The 13,676-nt window shown below is 54.4% G+C and overlaps 1 protein-coding gene across 1 annotated transcript in view; it reads right to left on the bottom strand.

Annotated features, from left to right (window-relative positions):
- Window positions 1-6,474: 6,474 nt before the first annotated feature.
- LOC309595705 (coagulation factor VIII-like) overlaps window positions 6,475-13,676 on the bottom strand; it is a gene marked incomplete at its 5' end in the record, with an annotated part of 11,785 nt that continues 4,583 nt past the window's right edge. Inside the window, 10 exons of the mRNA XM_082322963.1 lie at window positions 6,475-7,243; window positions 7,459-7,635; window positions 7,934-8,082; window positions 8,958-9,102; window positions 9,928-10,083; window positions 10,579-10,664; window positions 10,991-11,062; window positions 12,328-12,444; window positions 12,651-12,833; window positions 12,931-13,159. Coding sequence (XP_082179089.1) covers window positions 7,088-7,243; window positions 7,459-7,635; window positions 7,934-8,082; window positions 8,958-9,102; window positions 9,928-10,083; window positions 10,579-10,664; window positions 10,991-11,062; window positions 12,328-12,444; window positions 12,651-12,833; window positions 12,931-13,159 — 1,470 coding nt within the window. The 3' untranslated portion in view covers window positions 6,475-7,087. The remainder of the gene's footprint in view (window positions 7,244-7,458; window positions 7,636-7,933; window positions 8,083-8,957; window positions 9,103-9,927; window positions 10,084-10,578; window positions 10,665-10,990; window positions 11,063-12,327; window positions 12,445-12,650; window positions 12,834-12,930; window positions 13,160-13,676) is intronic.

Raw genomic sequence — 13,676 nt, 5'->3', positions numbered from 1 at the left:
CAGCACCGCCGCGGGCTGCCCGCACGCTCCGCCCGTGAGGCAGCGGGGGTAGGCCTGCGGGCCGTGCGGCGCCGGGCGGAGCCAGGCGGCCGGGGGCGGGATGGGGCCGGCCCCGCGGGCAGCGCCGCCGCGCCGGTGCCGCAGCCCGGCTGCGCCCCCGCCCCGGCAGCGGCTTGGTGCCGAGCAGCCGGCGCCCGGCGGTGCCGCGGCGGGGGGCGCGGTCCCAGACGTGGAACGGGAGCACCGCCAGCTGCCGCTCAGAGCCTCGCCTCGCTGCCCGCCTGGGATCTTTTCCCCCGCGAAACAGAGTCCCCATCACGTCTCTGCTGGGAACAGCCCCTGGCCGCTGCCAGCCCCTGGAGGTGCGCAAGCACTAGCAGGGCTATTAGCCCGCGCACACCCGGGAAGGTGCTGGCAAGTCTGGGTGCTCGTGGGACCCTGCTGGGGGGCGGCTGGCGGCACCCCTCACACCAGCCCACAGGGCTGCCAAAACCAGGGCAGGAGGCTGGATCTGAGAAGCCTTTGTCACCTCACTGCTAGGGCGGAGGCCCAGCAATGACACAGGGAGCACCTCTCCAAAGCAGCATTGGTGCATACCTGGCTCTCACAAGCCTGCGGTCATCTCTGGGCCCCGCAGGTGTGCAGGGCTCCGGGGTGCCTCCACGGTGAAGAGACCCAGGGATTTCTCTGGGCTGTGGCAGGGACAGACATTTTCTCCTTGTGCTGTTCTGGGCCTTCCACCTCCTTGTGCACCTGCGAGTCGCATGACTATGGGTGGGATGGCAGAAGCCTGCATTTGTGAGCTGTGCCTGGTGGGAAGGGCTGTTGTCAAACTTTTTGTGCTCTCGCTATGAGTCTTACTGATACCAGAGCCTCAGGTGAAGTCTGAGCTTTATTTGGGGGTGGGAAATTACTTCTGGTGGAATAGTCTTTAAGATAATCACTGAAAAGATTTTTCATGTCATTCCTGGGATCCTGGAGATTTTGAGATTTCCTTGCACTCGACTCCCACACTGCTGCTAGACAAGTTCCCCAGGTTGCCTCAGTCTAAAGTTACACTAAGAAATACAAGGAAACGAAGGGTGTAAATCCCTAGAGAAAAGGAAACAGGAAAGCAGGGGAATAAGAGGAGGAGAAAAAGAAAAGAAAGAAAATCCATCTGGTTCTGACAGCAAGTTTCTCCTGCCTTGTGGGAATAAAACTGCTCCTGACTGAGCTATCAGAAAGCCCAGAATGCTGTGAGACATGGGGAAGAGGAGGTGTGGGAGCTGCAGGCACTGATGCGACTGGCTCCAGCAGCTCCTCTAATGCTACCAGGAGGAAAGAGCCCCAGCAGCATAGCCTGGGCAGGAAGCGAGGAGAGAGCTCTGCTGCGGCAAGGCAGCCCAGCCTTGCCCCTCAGAAGGTGGGTGCTCAGAGGCGGGAAAGGTGCTGGGGGTCCACATCCCACAGGGGAATTCAGACTATGTCACCAGGAATGCATCATCTTTGTACGCAAATGGAGCCAGAAAGCTTACTTCTTGAGCAGATGCCCTGAGCTGCAAACTTGGGGAAACTTCTGATATAAGCTTTGTGCTCTGGGGCCCTGTCTGCTTTTTTTTAACTTACTTTTAACTCTGGCCTTGTAGACTGGGGACTAGCTTTTGCTCAGCATCCTCCCTTGTAAATCTTCTCCTGCTGCATCTTACACAGGTGGCCAGAGGTGCACCTCCTTGCTGCTATGTCTTGCTCATGACTGTGGGGATTTCGGAGCTATGACCCAGACAGCACGACCCCAAGGAGCAAACCTGCCCCAGAGAAAAGGACCAGATGGTGGGTGTCGCACACATGTATGTGAGGCAGCAGAGAAGCAGTAGGATCAGCAGGGTGATGGGGAGGATGTACAGGAGTACCCGTGGGAAGTTCTTGTAGAGGTGAGACCACACGTTGCTCAGCTAGTCTGCCAGCGAGGACCAGCAGATGCCTGTGGGAGAGACATGTCCTAGTGACTGCGAGGAAGTGATGGGAGAGGGATGTGAGCCAGGGCCTGCGCTCCCAGGAGGTCTTTGTGGGACAGGCAGTGGTCAGGGCTGCTCGCCTTGGGGGGGTTGCTGGTGGCAGACCCAGGGACGTTCAATCCTGACTCAGATTTCACACGCCTGATGCTGCCAAAATGAATCCCTCTGATCCCAAAAGCTGTTTGAGTCTTGCAGCAGAACTCTGTACTGGGGAGAACAGAGAGTCACTAGAAACCCTCCTTTTTCTTGGATCTGAGTGTATTTTGAGGCAGGGCCAGGCCTTCTTCTCTGTGCTGATGTGCAGCATCCAGCCCCTCTCACTCTACATACACACATGCCACTTCCCTCGCTCTGGGGCCACCATAAGGAACTTTAGCCCCAGGACAAAGCCAGTGCCCTCCGTGCAAACTGGTTTTACTTGTGGGCACAGCAAGTGGAGGAGCAAGCCTGGTCATGTACCCATGTACACAGAGGATGAGAGGGCCGTTTGGGGCACCACAAAGAGCGTTCCCCAGTCAGGGCTGCTGCTGGGTGCCTTGTCTGCTGCAGGCTGAGGCCAACAGGGTGGACAGGGAGCCCCCAGATCACAAGGGGAAGTGTGCCCACTGCTCCAGCATTGAAAAACTTCATCATTCCCAAGAAACTTCCTGGAAACCTCCAGCCCCCTGGGCTGAAGTTCCTGCAGTGGTCTCCAGACCAGGACTGCCCCGTAGGGCTAGCTGCCCACCCCTTTCTCCTCCACAGCAGATATGTCAAGTGGATGGGGATTAAGAGGCAGAAGCCTGTGGATCTGCCAGTCAGAGGTGGCTGGAGTGGGCAGTCAGTGCTGCTCAGGGCAGGCAGTCTCTCTCCTGTGGCAGCTGTTGTGCGATTATGTGGGATCACCTGGCTGGAGTCTTCTGCATCATCCGCATGTAGCTCCAGATCCACTTCGTGCCCTATCCTCAGCCTCACGCTGCCCAGCTGGGCAGTGGCTGTGGGCTTTGTTGAGGGAGTTATGCCACCTGCCAGGAATTATGCCACCGTCAACAGGGCTCAGCGCTAGGTTCCTGCTCAAAGAAGACGAGTCGCCAATCTGCTGAGTAAATAAGTAGTTTATTTATCTGACACGCAGAGCACCTTGAGCTGTGTGCCTCCAAAGAGGGACCCCAAACAAAGAAATCCCTGGGCAATTATACCCTTACTATCTAAGTTCCCCACTCCTCACGTGACAGTTCTGACCAGTAGTAATATTAGGGTCTGGGGTCTTCCCATTCTTCATTGGGTCCCTTAATTGTCTCTGGGCGGGCCATTTGTTCTCTTATCTCTAAGGTTGCTGCGTCAGCTGATGATGGCAGCAGCCTTCCTTGCTTCCTTATCTTCTAGCTCAAACCAGCTCTGGGGGCCTTCTTTTACTCAACTAGGTAAAAGTTCAGCATATCTGGGTGACAGTTCACAGCTTGCAGCCTAAGGCTTCAGCAAATTTAGCTACTAATGTTAAGCAAGTTCTGTATAAGAAGTATACCAAATCACACAACAGGCTTGCAGTGATGGTAGAAGATCAGGGCAGTCAGCACCAGGTGCAGAAGACAGACATGAAGGCTGTGTTTTGCAGCTGGGCACAGTGGGACCTGTGGCCCAGACTTTGTCTGTGGGGTTCCCTGGAAAGTCGGTAAAATTACAATAGGATGAGAAAATAAAGGACTAGGTTGGGGGCCTAGAAAAGTCCCAGGGTGCCTGACTGCATTCAGCACCAACAGATATGTCCACTAGGCTGGAGGATGCTGCTTGGACCATCATCTCCCCTAGCCCTGCCCAGCTGACCAAGAAGGATCTGCAGGGCACTTTGGAGCATCCTTGCCCAGCAGCTGAGGCAGTCCCAGAGGAGGAATATTCATTGAGAGCAAGCCTTGCCTCTCCTGGAGAGAGGGGGTTGGGCAGAGGGAGTGTGGACATACAGTGGGATCGTGGGGCATGGCTTTGAAATGTGCTGCCCTGAGCACATCCTGGAGGCAGGACTGCTTGGCTCCAGGCTCCTCTTGCACTCATGGGCTAGAAACAGGCTGGTAACAATGTGGGGTAGGAGGCAAGAGACATGGAGAGCAGAGAGAAGCCCTGCAGTTAATTGTGGAATACAGAGTGGGAGGGAGAAATGTGACAAGAGACACCTGACAGACAGAAAAGGGAAGTCTAAGTCTGTTCATTCCCTCTTGGTTACATATGGGGAAACTGAGGCAGAGGAGGTGGTGAGCAGCTTGGCCCATGGCTGAGCTGGGAATTAAGCTGTGCTTTCCTGAGTTCGCTTCACTCCCTGTCAGCCACAGTCCCTGCTCAGGTCCTCTCTTCAGCATGATGCTGCCTGTTTGTTGTGTGCTGGCAACTTTTTCTGTGAATGGTGCCTGTCTGCCCAGCTGCAATACCTGCATACGTCCCCCACATCTGGCTCAGGTGGGGGATGCATACTGGGGGCTCTGCATCCAGCACAGGAGAAGCCAAATTCAGAAGGAGCACTGGCTCATGGCTTATCTGCCTGGGGCTCAGCATTGAAACACCTCACACACTTTGGATTGCAAAATAATCTCTGCTTGGGCTATACTAGAAAGGGATGGCAGGGATGTGTTTTGTCTTCCTGGAGACACCAGATAGCTGTGTGATCACTGGATCACCCAGCCCAGGCAATCCTAGCAGCTGAGACATGAAAGAGAACAAGATCCCCAGTGTCCAGGAGGATTCGGTCAGGCAGCCCCTGCCGCAGCAGGGCTCTTTGCAGGGTGGTGACTAGGCAGGGCATCCCCTGACTGAGAGGCAGAGGGCTTTGTGCTGGTCCAGCCCTTCCCCTGCACAGCTTGGCGGAGGCTGTGATGCATCTCAGATCTGTGTTGTGCTGGGAGGAAACAGCATCTAGTCTCCATTCCCCACAAGATAAATGTCAAGAGACACTTCCAGTAATGGATGCCAGAGCTTGGCAGGCTCTGACACATCTGCCTGCTTGCCCACAGCCCCTTCCCAGTGCTCTCGCTCAGCACAGCCCCTTCACTGCTTCCTGGGTGGCTGGAGAACATCGTGGAGCTGCTTGGGGTTGGCTGGTGAAGGCTGCTCGGTCGCCTGCAGAGATTTCAGCCTTGTTTCCTCTTTGAAAATAATCCAGAGGGGGCTCTGGTGCACACAGCTTTTTCTCTGATCTAACCCTGTGTCACCAGACAAATGTGTCACAACACGGCAGCCTGTTTCTGGAGGCAGGATGAGCCTGAGCATCCACTGGTACAGGCAGGGACCATGTCCCTGTTTCACCAAGCAGAGCTGGGTACCAGCCCAGAGACACAAGGCAGCCAGGACCATACGGAGCAGCCAGTCCCGTGTGACTGACTACACCTGCATCTGAGCCAGCTCCTGGGTGGGCTTGTGGTTCTCACCAATTTTGCGTTGCCAAAACCCCTTCCTCTTGACCAGTCCCCATCAGTCCCTCACCCTGACAGGTATTTAAGCTTCAGCTAGTCAGGCCCAGCCTGGCCTGCAGTGGTAGCCATGGGCAGAGGGTGCAGATGTTTGCCCTTGTCCAAGGGCATCAACATGGGGGACTGGGCCAGTTCCTCAGCGAATGTGTGCGGGTGTCTGTCTACAGTCCAGCTGCTGTTCGGGGCTGAACTGATGTCTCTGGTTTGTTCTCTCTGCCGTCAGGTCCTTCACCATGTCTGGGATGCTCCTCTGCACTGGTGGTCCAGAGACTGCAGCCAGCTGTCCTTGTGCAGCATTGGCCACTGCGCTCAGCAGAGATGTAGTAGCCTGGAGCTGAGGAAGGTTGCCTTGAGAAGGGCCCAAGGTGGCAGGTTTTGTCTTCCCAGCCTGAAGGCTGCCCTGCCTCAGGCAGAGGCCTTCCCCTTTGAGAAGCTTATGCCTCCAATTCCTCTCTTCAGGCCAGCGCTTGCCAGGCAGCCTCTCCTCACATCTGTGCCTGGTTATTGTCAGAATGCAATTAAGCCAAAGGGTGATTGCATCTGCTGCTTGGGGCTGTAATGTAGTCACTGCCAGGGCCACAGCAAAGGCTCCTTGTACAGCAATGTGGAGCCCAGCAGTTGCGTAAGGCTTTTTCAGCCCTTCTTCATTTGAGACATAAGGTTCTGATCTCCACTGGCTGTGGGCTCCCAGACAGGTCACACCACTGGGCTGATCTGCAGTGCGTGTCCCTGCTTCCTCTGGACACAGGCCACTGTAGAGGGGAGCATCTGTGTGCACCACAGCCAGCCCAGTGCACCCAAGGGCAGGCAGGAGCTGGGTGGCCCAGAGCAGCCATTCCTTGCACAACCACCCTGCCTCATGGCAGGGCCCTGGGGTCCCCACCATGACCGTCCCCTGGTGCTGCTGGCAGAGCTCTCCTCAGAGTTGCCCCAGGCTGCATCTCTTATAGGTGTGAGCAGAGATTACCTGATTCGGATGGGGCACTGTGGGAATTCACAAGCCAATCACTCCTCCTGTGAGTGAGCAAGGAGGGCTTGCTTGAGGCAGCCATGGAAAGCAGGATGGTGGCACCCAGCCATGGCAACAGGAGCGTTATGGGAAGATGAAGGGAAGTGGAGGGCCAAAGCCCAGTGCTGAGTCAGCCTGAGCAAGCCCTGCCTCCCTTGAGCCACTGATCCCCACCGATTGTGAAATGGATGCTGGGGCCTGGAGCAGGGCCTCCTCCCCAGCCCTTATCTTTGCTGCTTCCTCCTCCTCCAGGACTGTGCTCGGGCAGCAGGAGCTTGTGCAAAAAGAAGCTGAGAAGCTCTGGGGCTAATTAATTACTAGCTGCTGGTAATGCTGACTGAGCCCCTGGGGCAGAGGAGAAAGTGCAGAGAGATACTGGAAAATTACTGTTTAATTCTTCAGCATTACCCTGGAAAATTACTGTTTAATTCTTCAGCATTACGTCTGACTATATGGCGTCTGGTAGGTGAGGGACAGGAAGAGACTGAAAATGAGCCAGCTACCACAACAGCTCTGCAGGCCGCCTTCTCCCCAGCAGCAGGGGCAGCCAGGGCCCTGGAGGGCTGGCTCCGGCCCTGGTGAGAGTTCAGTGTCCAGCTGGATGTGGGTCCTCAGGCCGGTGCTGCCCGTGCCTGGCCCTGCAACTGTCAGTACTCCTGCTGAGTGTCACAGCCAAGGAACTCTATCCGCAGGGCAATGTGGTTGTGCCACTGGTGGGGGTGTATCCTCACATAGCGGGCAAAGACAGGGGGCTCCAGGGTATTCATCACTGTGCTGGCGTGGTCTTGGTTTGCTTTGAAAATCTGGAGAGGAGATAGAAATCAGAGGTGCACTCTCCTCTTCTGGTATAGCGAGCCCATGACTTACCAACACGATCAACCCAGACAAGCACCACTTGGGAATGCTTTACGTAGGAAAAAGCACAGCCCAGCTCACTGCTCTTGCAAAAAATCCTGTGAGCATGTTTGCTGCCAAGGGCTGTGCTGGCTGCCTTTGGGCATGGAGCAGCTTTGCCTACCTTCTCCTTGCCATCCTGCAGGACTGGGCTCCAGTGCCTTCCGTTCTGGCTGCTGGAGACAGCAAACTCCTTCACAAACATGTGGGTGAAGACAGCTTTGGCACCTTGGGTTATGATTGCAGTCACCTTCTTGGTTACTTCAAAGTCCACCTGCAACCACTCTCTGGGGCTGTTGCTCTGGGGAAGGACAGACTGCCTTTAACCCTTCAGCAGCAATGAGAAAGACATGTTTGCTGCAGCTGAAGCCAAGCTAGCCCTGCACATAGTCCTGGGCTTCACCTGCCCTACCAGGCTGGAGCTGCTGGGTGGTAAATCAGTGTGGCAACTCTCCTGCCTGTGTGCAGGCAGCTTACACAGCGCGCTCCCCACGCAGCCTGGGCTAGAAGAGGTTGCACGCACCCAGCCTGCCTGCTGGGATCCCACCTGCCTGCCCATGCCCCAGCTGCCTGCCTGGGGATCTCCTTGCATGGGCTACCTTTGGCCTCCATGCGTTGGTCCTCCCCTGCAGGTTCAGGCGGGCCTGGGAGGGTGACCAGCTGGAGAAGATGCTGGTACTGTAGGAGGACGCAGAGATGCGCTGGTCAGGGATCCCTCTGTTCTCCATTCCTAGGGGCATGGAGCAGCCTGAAAGAGAAGCAATGCTTGCAGAGGGGTAACAGACCCATCATGAAGATGCCTTCTGGCTGGTCACTGCTCCAGCTGCCCTCCATGTGCTTTCCCTGGTTACAGGTTCTCCTGTGCCTTGCTACAGTGTCATGGTCCGTGCACTGCTCAGGGCCCCTGCGTGCGGCATGGCTCTGGCTGGGGAGTGCCAAACTACACCTGCCACTTGTCCCACGTTCTTTTCTCACTGGAGATTTTATCTAGGAGGAATGTGAAGAATCTGTGCATCGCCAGCACATAACGAGAACCTGTCTCCAGGGGAAGGACAGGAATACCTGGCAGGGAGACACTCTGCACACGGTGTGATCAGGTGTGCATGTGTACAGCTGTCTCAAAGCCAGCCGGCAGGCTTGTGGCATGAGATGATAGCAAAGCCACTGCTGCTTGTAGCTGCTGGAGAGTCCTCCCTGCTGGTGTGTGAAGCTAAAGAAAGGATCCCAGAGCACCACTGCCCCGGGTCACACTGTGAGCCAGAGCAGTCTTGCCTCGGAGTGGCAAAACCAGAGGAAAAGCCAATAGTGTCTGTCTCTGCTTGTTCCTTGCTCCCCCAGACTGGGGCAGCAGCTCCCCAGCTATCAGCTTAGCTGCTGCTGGAGGTTTCTGGTGGTTCAGGAAAAAGCAGTGGTGAGAGCTGGCCCCATGCTCTCCCTCTGGTAATTGCTATCTCTAAGACCATAATGAGATTTTCCAAGTTTGTTCCCCTGACATCTCAATGCCATCTCCTCCTTCCCCCTCCACAACTGCCAGGGGAGTCCTGAAAGAAGTGGATCTGGCACTCAGCACCCCACTGGATCAGGCCCCAGCTTTGATGCTTGGTGTCTGGAGGTGGGACGTACTGTTCAGATCACAGCCGATGAGCTCCATGCGCAGCGTGGTCCGGATGCTGTAGTGAGTGGGGTTAATGCGGATGTACCGGGCTATGATTGGAGGGTTGAAGTGATTTTCTTTCACTCCGGTTGCATCCACATTTGCAAAGAACAGCTGCAGGGAAAGGCAGAAAAAGGATTGTTGTACCAGTGGAAAGAGAGCTAGACAGGACAAGGATTATTGGGAGATGAACATTTCTGTCTAGCACTTCTGTATCTTGTCACCATCTTTACAAGAGAACGGCAGCTCAGGGAAATGATTTGAGATGTGATTCAGACCAAAGAAGTGTGAATGGGCCAAATCAGGGTGAACCACTGAGAAACAGGAGGAAGAGAAACTTAGGGTCCATGCAAATGAACATGTTTTTATATTTTCACCAAACAGAGGGGAGAAAAGAAGGAAAAAAAGTCACTCCTGGGACTTTTGAACCTGGGAGAAGTTTTGGCCACAGCTGGTGTACATGATGGAGGCTTTTCTGGATACTTTTCTTCTCCTGCTGGAATGATCAGCTTATGTATATTTAGGTTGTGTTTTTTTCTAATGAGTAGAGATCCCCCAAATCATCTGCATCTGCACAATGTTTTTAGAAAGCCAAATTTGTCTTTGGGGTCAAAAAAGATATTCAGGCAAAATCTTATGCCTAGCTCTAAGTAACATGCAACATAACATTAAGCAGTGGATCTCACAACCACCTGGGATTGTGGAAAGAAATAGCTCAGTCAATTTAAAATGAGAAAGATGGGCATAGACAGCAAGTTCCTTGCAGATCTATGATCCGTGATTCAGTCATCCTGGCAGTGAATGCTCACTGTTCCTGCCCTAATCAAATATTGCAGGGACTCAGGAGATCTCTGCCTTGTGTGCAGTTCTCCCTAGCCCTCATCACCCCAAGAGACCTCATTCTGGGAAGACACTCTCATCGAGACCCATTTGCCTTACCATTTGGGTGCTGGTGGCATTCCCCTTGTATTTCCTCCACCTTTGCCCATCAAGGCTGTAGAAGACAACAAACTGGGAGATGTAAAGGCTGGAGAACTTTTGTCGGGCTCCTTGGGTTTTTATGCCATGAATAATCATGAGATGCAGAAGGTCCACCTGAGAACGAAAGTCAGGGATTCATTTCTGATGGAAAACCCAAGCCATGTTCAGGCAATGCACTGTAAACCCGTGAAACTCGCTTCCTCGTGGCGTAACTGAGCACAGGCTATTAAACTAGTTAAAATAGTCATTCATAAGGGTACAAGTCAGCCAACAGCTGGGAGAGGGCAGGGGAGAGCTGTTTGGAGAGGTGAGCTGTTCTCACTTGGTCTTCAGGGTTTTTTTTGCACAATCCAGTGCTACAGCTGGACCATCAAGTGATTCCTCTGCTGTGCTGAGGATGGATCTGGGGATCAAGCCAGCAGCAACCATGGCCAGGCCAACTGCCATTAGGATCTCAGAGCTCCCCTCCCAGAGGGGAAGCAGTTGAAATAGCAGGACGTAGCTGGGGAGACACTGGCCATCTGTGTGGGGCCTTCTGCACACTGCATGAGCCACGAGCATGCCCTTGCAATGCACCAGTGGTGCCTCCAGCCACAGAGCCCCTCTTACCTGGATCCAGGCGTTGCTGCGATCAGTGCTCCAAGCATTGATGGAGCCAGTGTTATCCAGCCTTGCCAGGTAAGGAGCCCACTGTCCTGCAAGGAGAATGCACAGATATGAGGGTGCTGCTGACCCCTGGTGCTGCCCAGCCCGAGGCGGTGAGAAGTCCATCCACAGGATGAGGCCTGAGGATCACCCTAGGGTTTAGTAGCCACGTACAGGGTGGCAGAGCACTGACATGATGCGCCAGACATGTGGAAAGGCACCTCCAGGTTCCAAGTGGGACGCTGACACGGGCACGGATGGAGGAAGGACTCTGCCAGGGACCCAGCAGAGCCTTGGACAGGCAAGCATGTGAGTTGTGTTGGCTGAAGCTGCCCCAACCTCACCTGCCTTCCTTGCAGTGACAACCCCTACTCACCATACTGACCCGACGCTGTGATCTGAGAGTCTGCAATGTGGCCCGAGGCCAGGCCAAGAGGGTTTCGGCAGTCTGCAGCCAAACAGGGAGAAGGAGGGTGAAAACCCGGGAAAGTTGATTAGGTAACAAGGCTTGTGAAGGAAAAGCCTAGGCTGGGTAGCAGCCTCCAGGCTCAGGGAGGTTGTCTCAAGCCTCCAGGAGCCCCCAGGCTTGTTTGCCTCACACCAAGTGGTGGGTTTTAGATGCCTCCACATCCATCCCTGAATTTTAGAGGTGCTGGAAGTTCTTGCTCCTGACCCTGATGTCACCAGCAGAGAGTTCCCAGCAACAGCCACAGCAGCCTCTTGCCAAACTCCTATCCCTGAGTCCCCGATCTCTCATTCCCATATCCTGATCTCCCAGCAGTGCTGACAAGTGTCTCTTCCTTATACCTGTGCCTTGCTTCTGGGCCTTTTTGTTGCTAGGCAGCATCTTTTAAAAACAAATATCATGTTGCTGAAGGAAAGTCCGCCTGACATCCCTGTCTCTCTGTGTCTCACTTATGGTCTGCTGAGCACAGGGCTGTTTGTCTCTTATAATAACCATCATTATTAGTGACTCGTCACATCTTGACATCTCTGCTGCATGGCAAATGCGTCTGGGGAAAATGCAAATTTGAAATCTTAAGCAGATTTTTAGCTTATGGAAACATTTTCTGGCTGACATTTAATACTCCCTTAGGAAGAGGAGAGAGACTGTCACTGTGTGATAAAATACTGCTCTCACAAACCACTTCCCCCAGTGCTTACTTATGGTGAGGTAGAAACGTGGTGTTCTGGGGTGAATGGAGTCAGAGGTTTCCTGTGGATTTTGCAGTTGCTCTTGGGGCTGTTTCTATCAGAGCCACCTGTAGTCAGGCAGTGTCGCTCGCTGCCTCCTGCCATCACTCTGTGCCTCAGTTTACCTCTTGATATCTGGTTAGGCAGCTGGGCACTGCACCTTCCCGACAGCACGGGCAGGCAGCAGCATGTGCATGTAGTTGCTGGGGTAAGTGCATTTTACAGAAAGTCCAGGGACCCTCGGTTTTGGAAAACAAGAGCTCTGGGAGCAGATATTTGCAGGCAAACTAAGCTGGTCTCCCATCCTTCACCCCAACCATGTACCTGACTCTGTGCTCTCTGCTGCACTGTGTAGGGTGGCAAGGGCTGAAGTCGTGACTTTCTTTCAGAGTGAAAACCCAGAAGACCACACTTGGACCACCCCAGAGGAAATGCTGAGAGCCCTGGGGATGGAGCTCAAAAACATGCTGGCCATGGCCATGGCAGCAAGCGGGCCAGAGCACAAAGAGGATCACTCACTCAGGTTGTACACGAGGAAGAGAGCACTCATCCCAGCTTGCTGGTGCTCTCCCAGTTTGCACTCTACCCGCCAGATCCCAGCATGTGAGGGCCACATCTCCACCGTTCCAAAGACACCTGGCCAGGAATGGAGAGCAGAGCAGAGGGGAGTTACTGGCTGTAATCGGATGCCACTGTGCCAAGTGCTGTGCAAACACAGAGGCAGACTCTTCCAGATCCATTCCCCCTCCTTGCTATCCCTCTGCAGGCTTGGCATTTCCTAATGGGCATGGACACGAAGCCCTGGCAGCTGGGGTGTGCACAGTGCCCGTGCTGCATCTCACCAGGATAAAGGTTGTAGACTCCCATGCGATATTCCTGGCTAGTCCTGACACTGAACAGCTGCCCGTGAAAGTGGACGGAGTGGATATCCTCAGTGCTGCCCATGTTCAGGAGGTGCCATCGGACCCGTTGCTGCTGAGCCATCACCAGCCCGGGCAGTGTATCACTCACGTAGCCGTTGATGGCTGGGGAAGGCAGCAGTCAGGAGTGTCTCAAGGCTCCAGGGTTTTTCCATCCCAGTATAGATTGTGGGATGGAAAGGGCAAGGGCAGGGGTCCTCACCGTGGAAGGAATGGTTTCTCTTAAAGTCAGGGTTGTCCTGCTGGATGCGGCAGGGAGGGCGGCAGTTCCTCTCCATGTTCTCCAGGAAGTACCAGCTTTTCGTCTCATCAAAGATGGTGAAAAGCAGGGAGAACTCCTGCACAGCCAGCTGCCGCCTGAAAACGAAGCTCAGCACCCCACGGCGGCAGATGATCAGTGGCCCAATGAGGCCTGAGTGCAGGTCCTTCTCCTGCCAGGGAGCCAGGAAAAAAGGGTTTGCCTCAGAGGGGGAGGCAGCACTGATGCCTGCAAGTGGCACAGCAGAGAGGAAAGCGGTGGCCCTGTCTGCACCCGCAGCCTCGCTCCCACTCATGCACAGGGCATGGCATGTGCAGGGTGAGAAGAACATGCTGGTTTCACTAGGGAATCCCTACTCTGCCCCTAGCTAAGAAAGACTGTGCAGCAAGTGTTTGCACGTGCTTTCAAGAGTCTGTCCAACAGTCCCTACCCCACTAACATTGGAACCCATGGGTCAAATTCAGCCAGCTTTGGCAGAGGGGTAGGGGACTGCAGAATGCTAGTTCCCTACAAGTCTCATAAGCTGGTACAACTGGGAAAAGGGGGAAAAAAACCCATTAAGAGAGAAGAGAAGAGAAGAGAAGAGAAGAGAAGAGAAGAGAAGAGAAGAGAAGAGAAGAGAAGAGAAGAGAAGAGAAGAGAAGAGAAGAGAAGAGAAGAGAAGAGAAGAGGAGAAAAGAGAAGAGAAG

The sequence above is a fragment of the Platalea leucorodia genome (genome assembly GCF_965183815.1).
Source record: "Platalea leucorodia genome assembly, chromosome: 10".
Taxonomy (NCBI): Eukaryota; Metazoa; Chordata; class Aves; order Pelecaniformes; family Threskiornithidae; genus Platalea; species Platalea leucorodia.
This window is presented reverse-complemented; position numbering and strand designations above follow the sequence as displayed.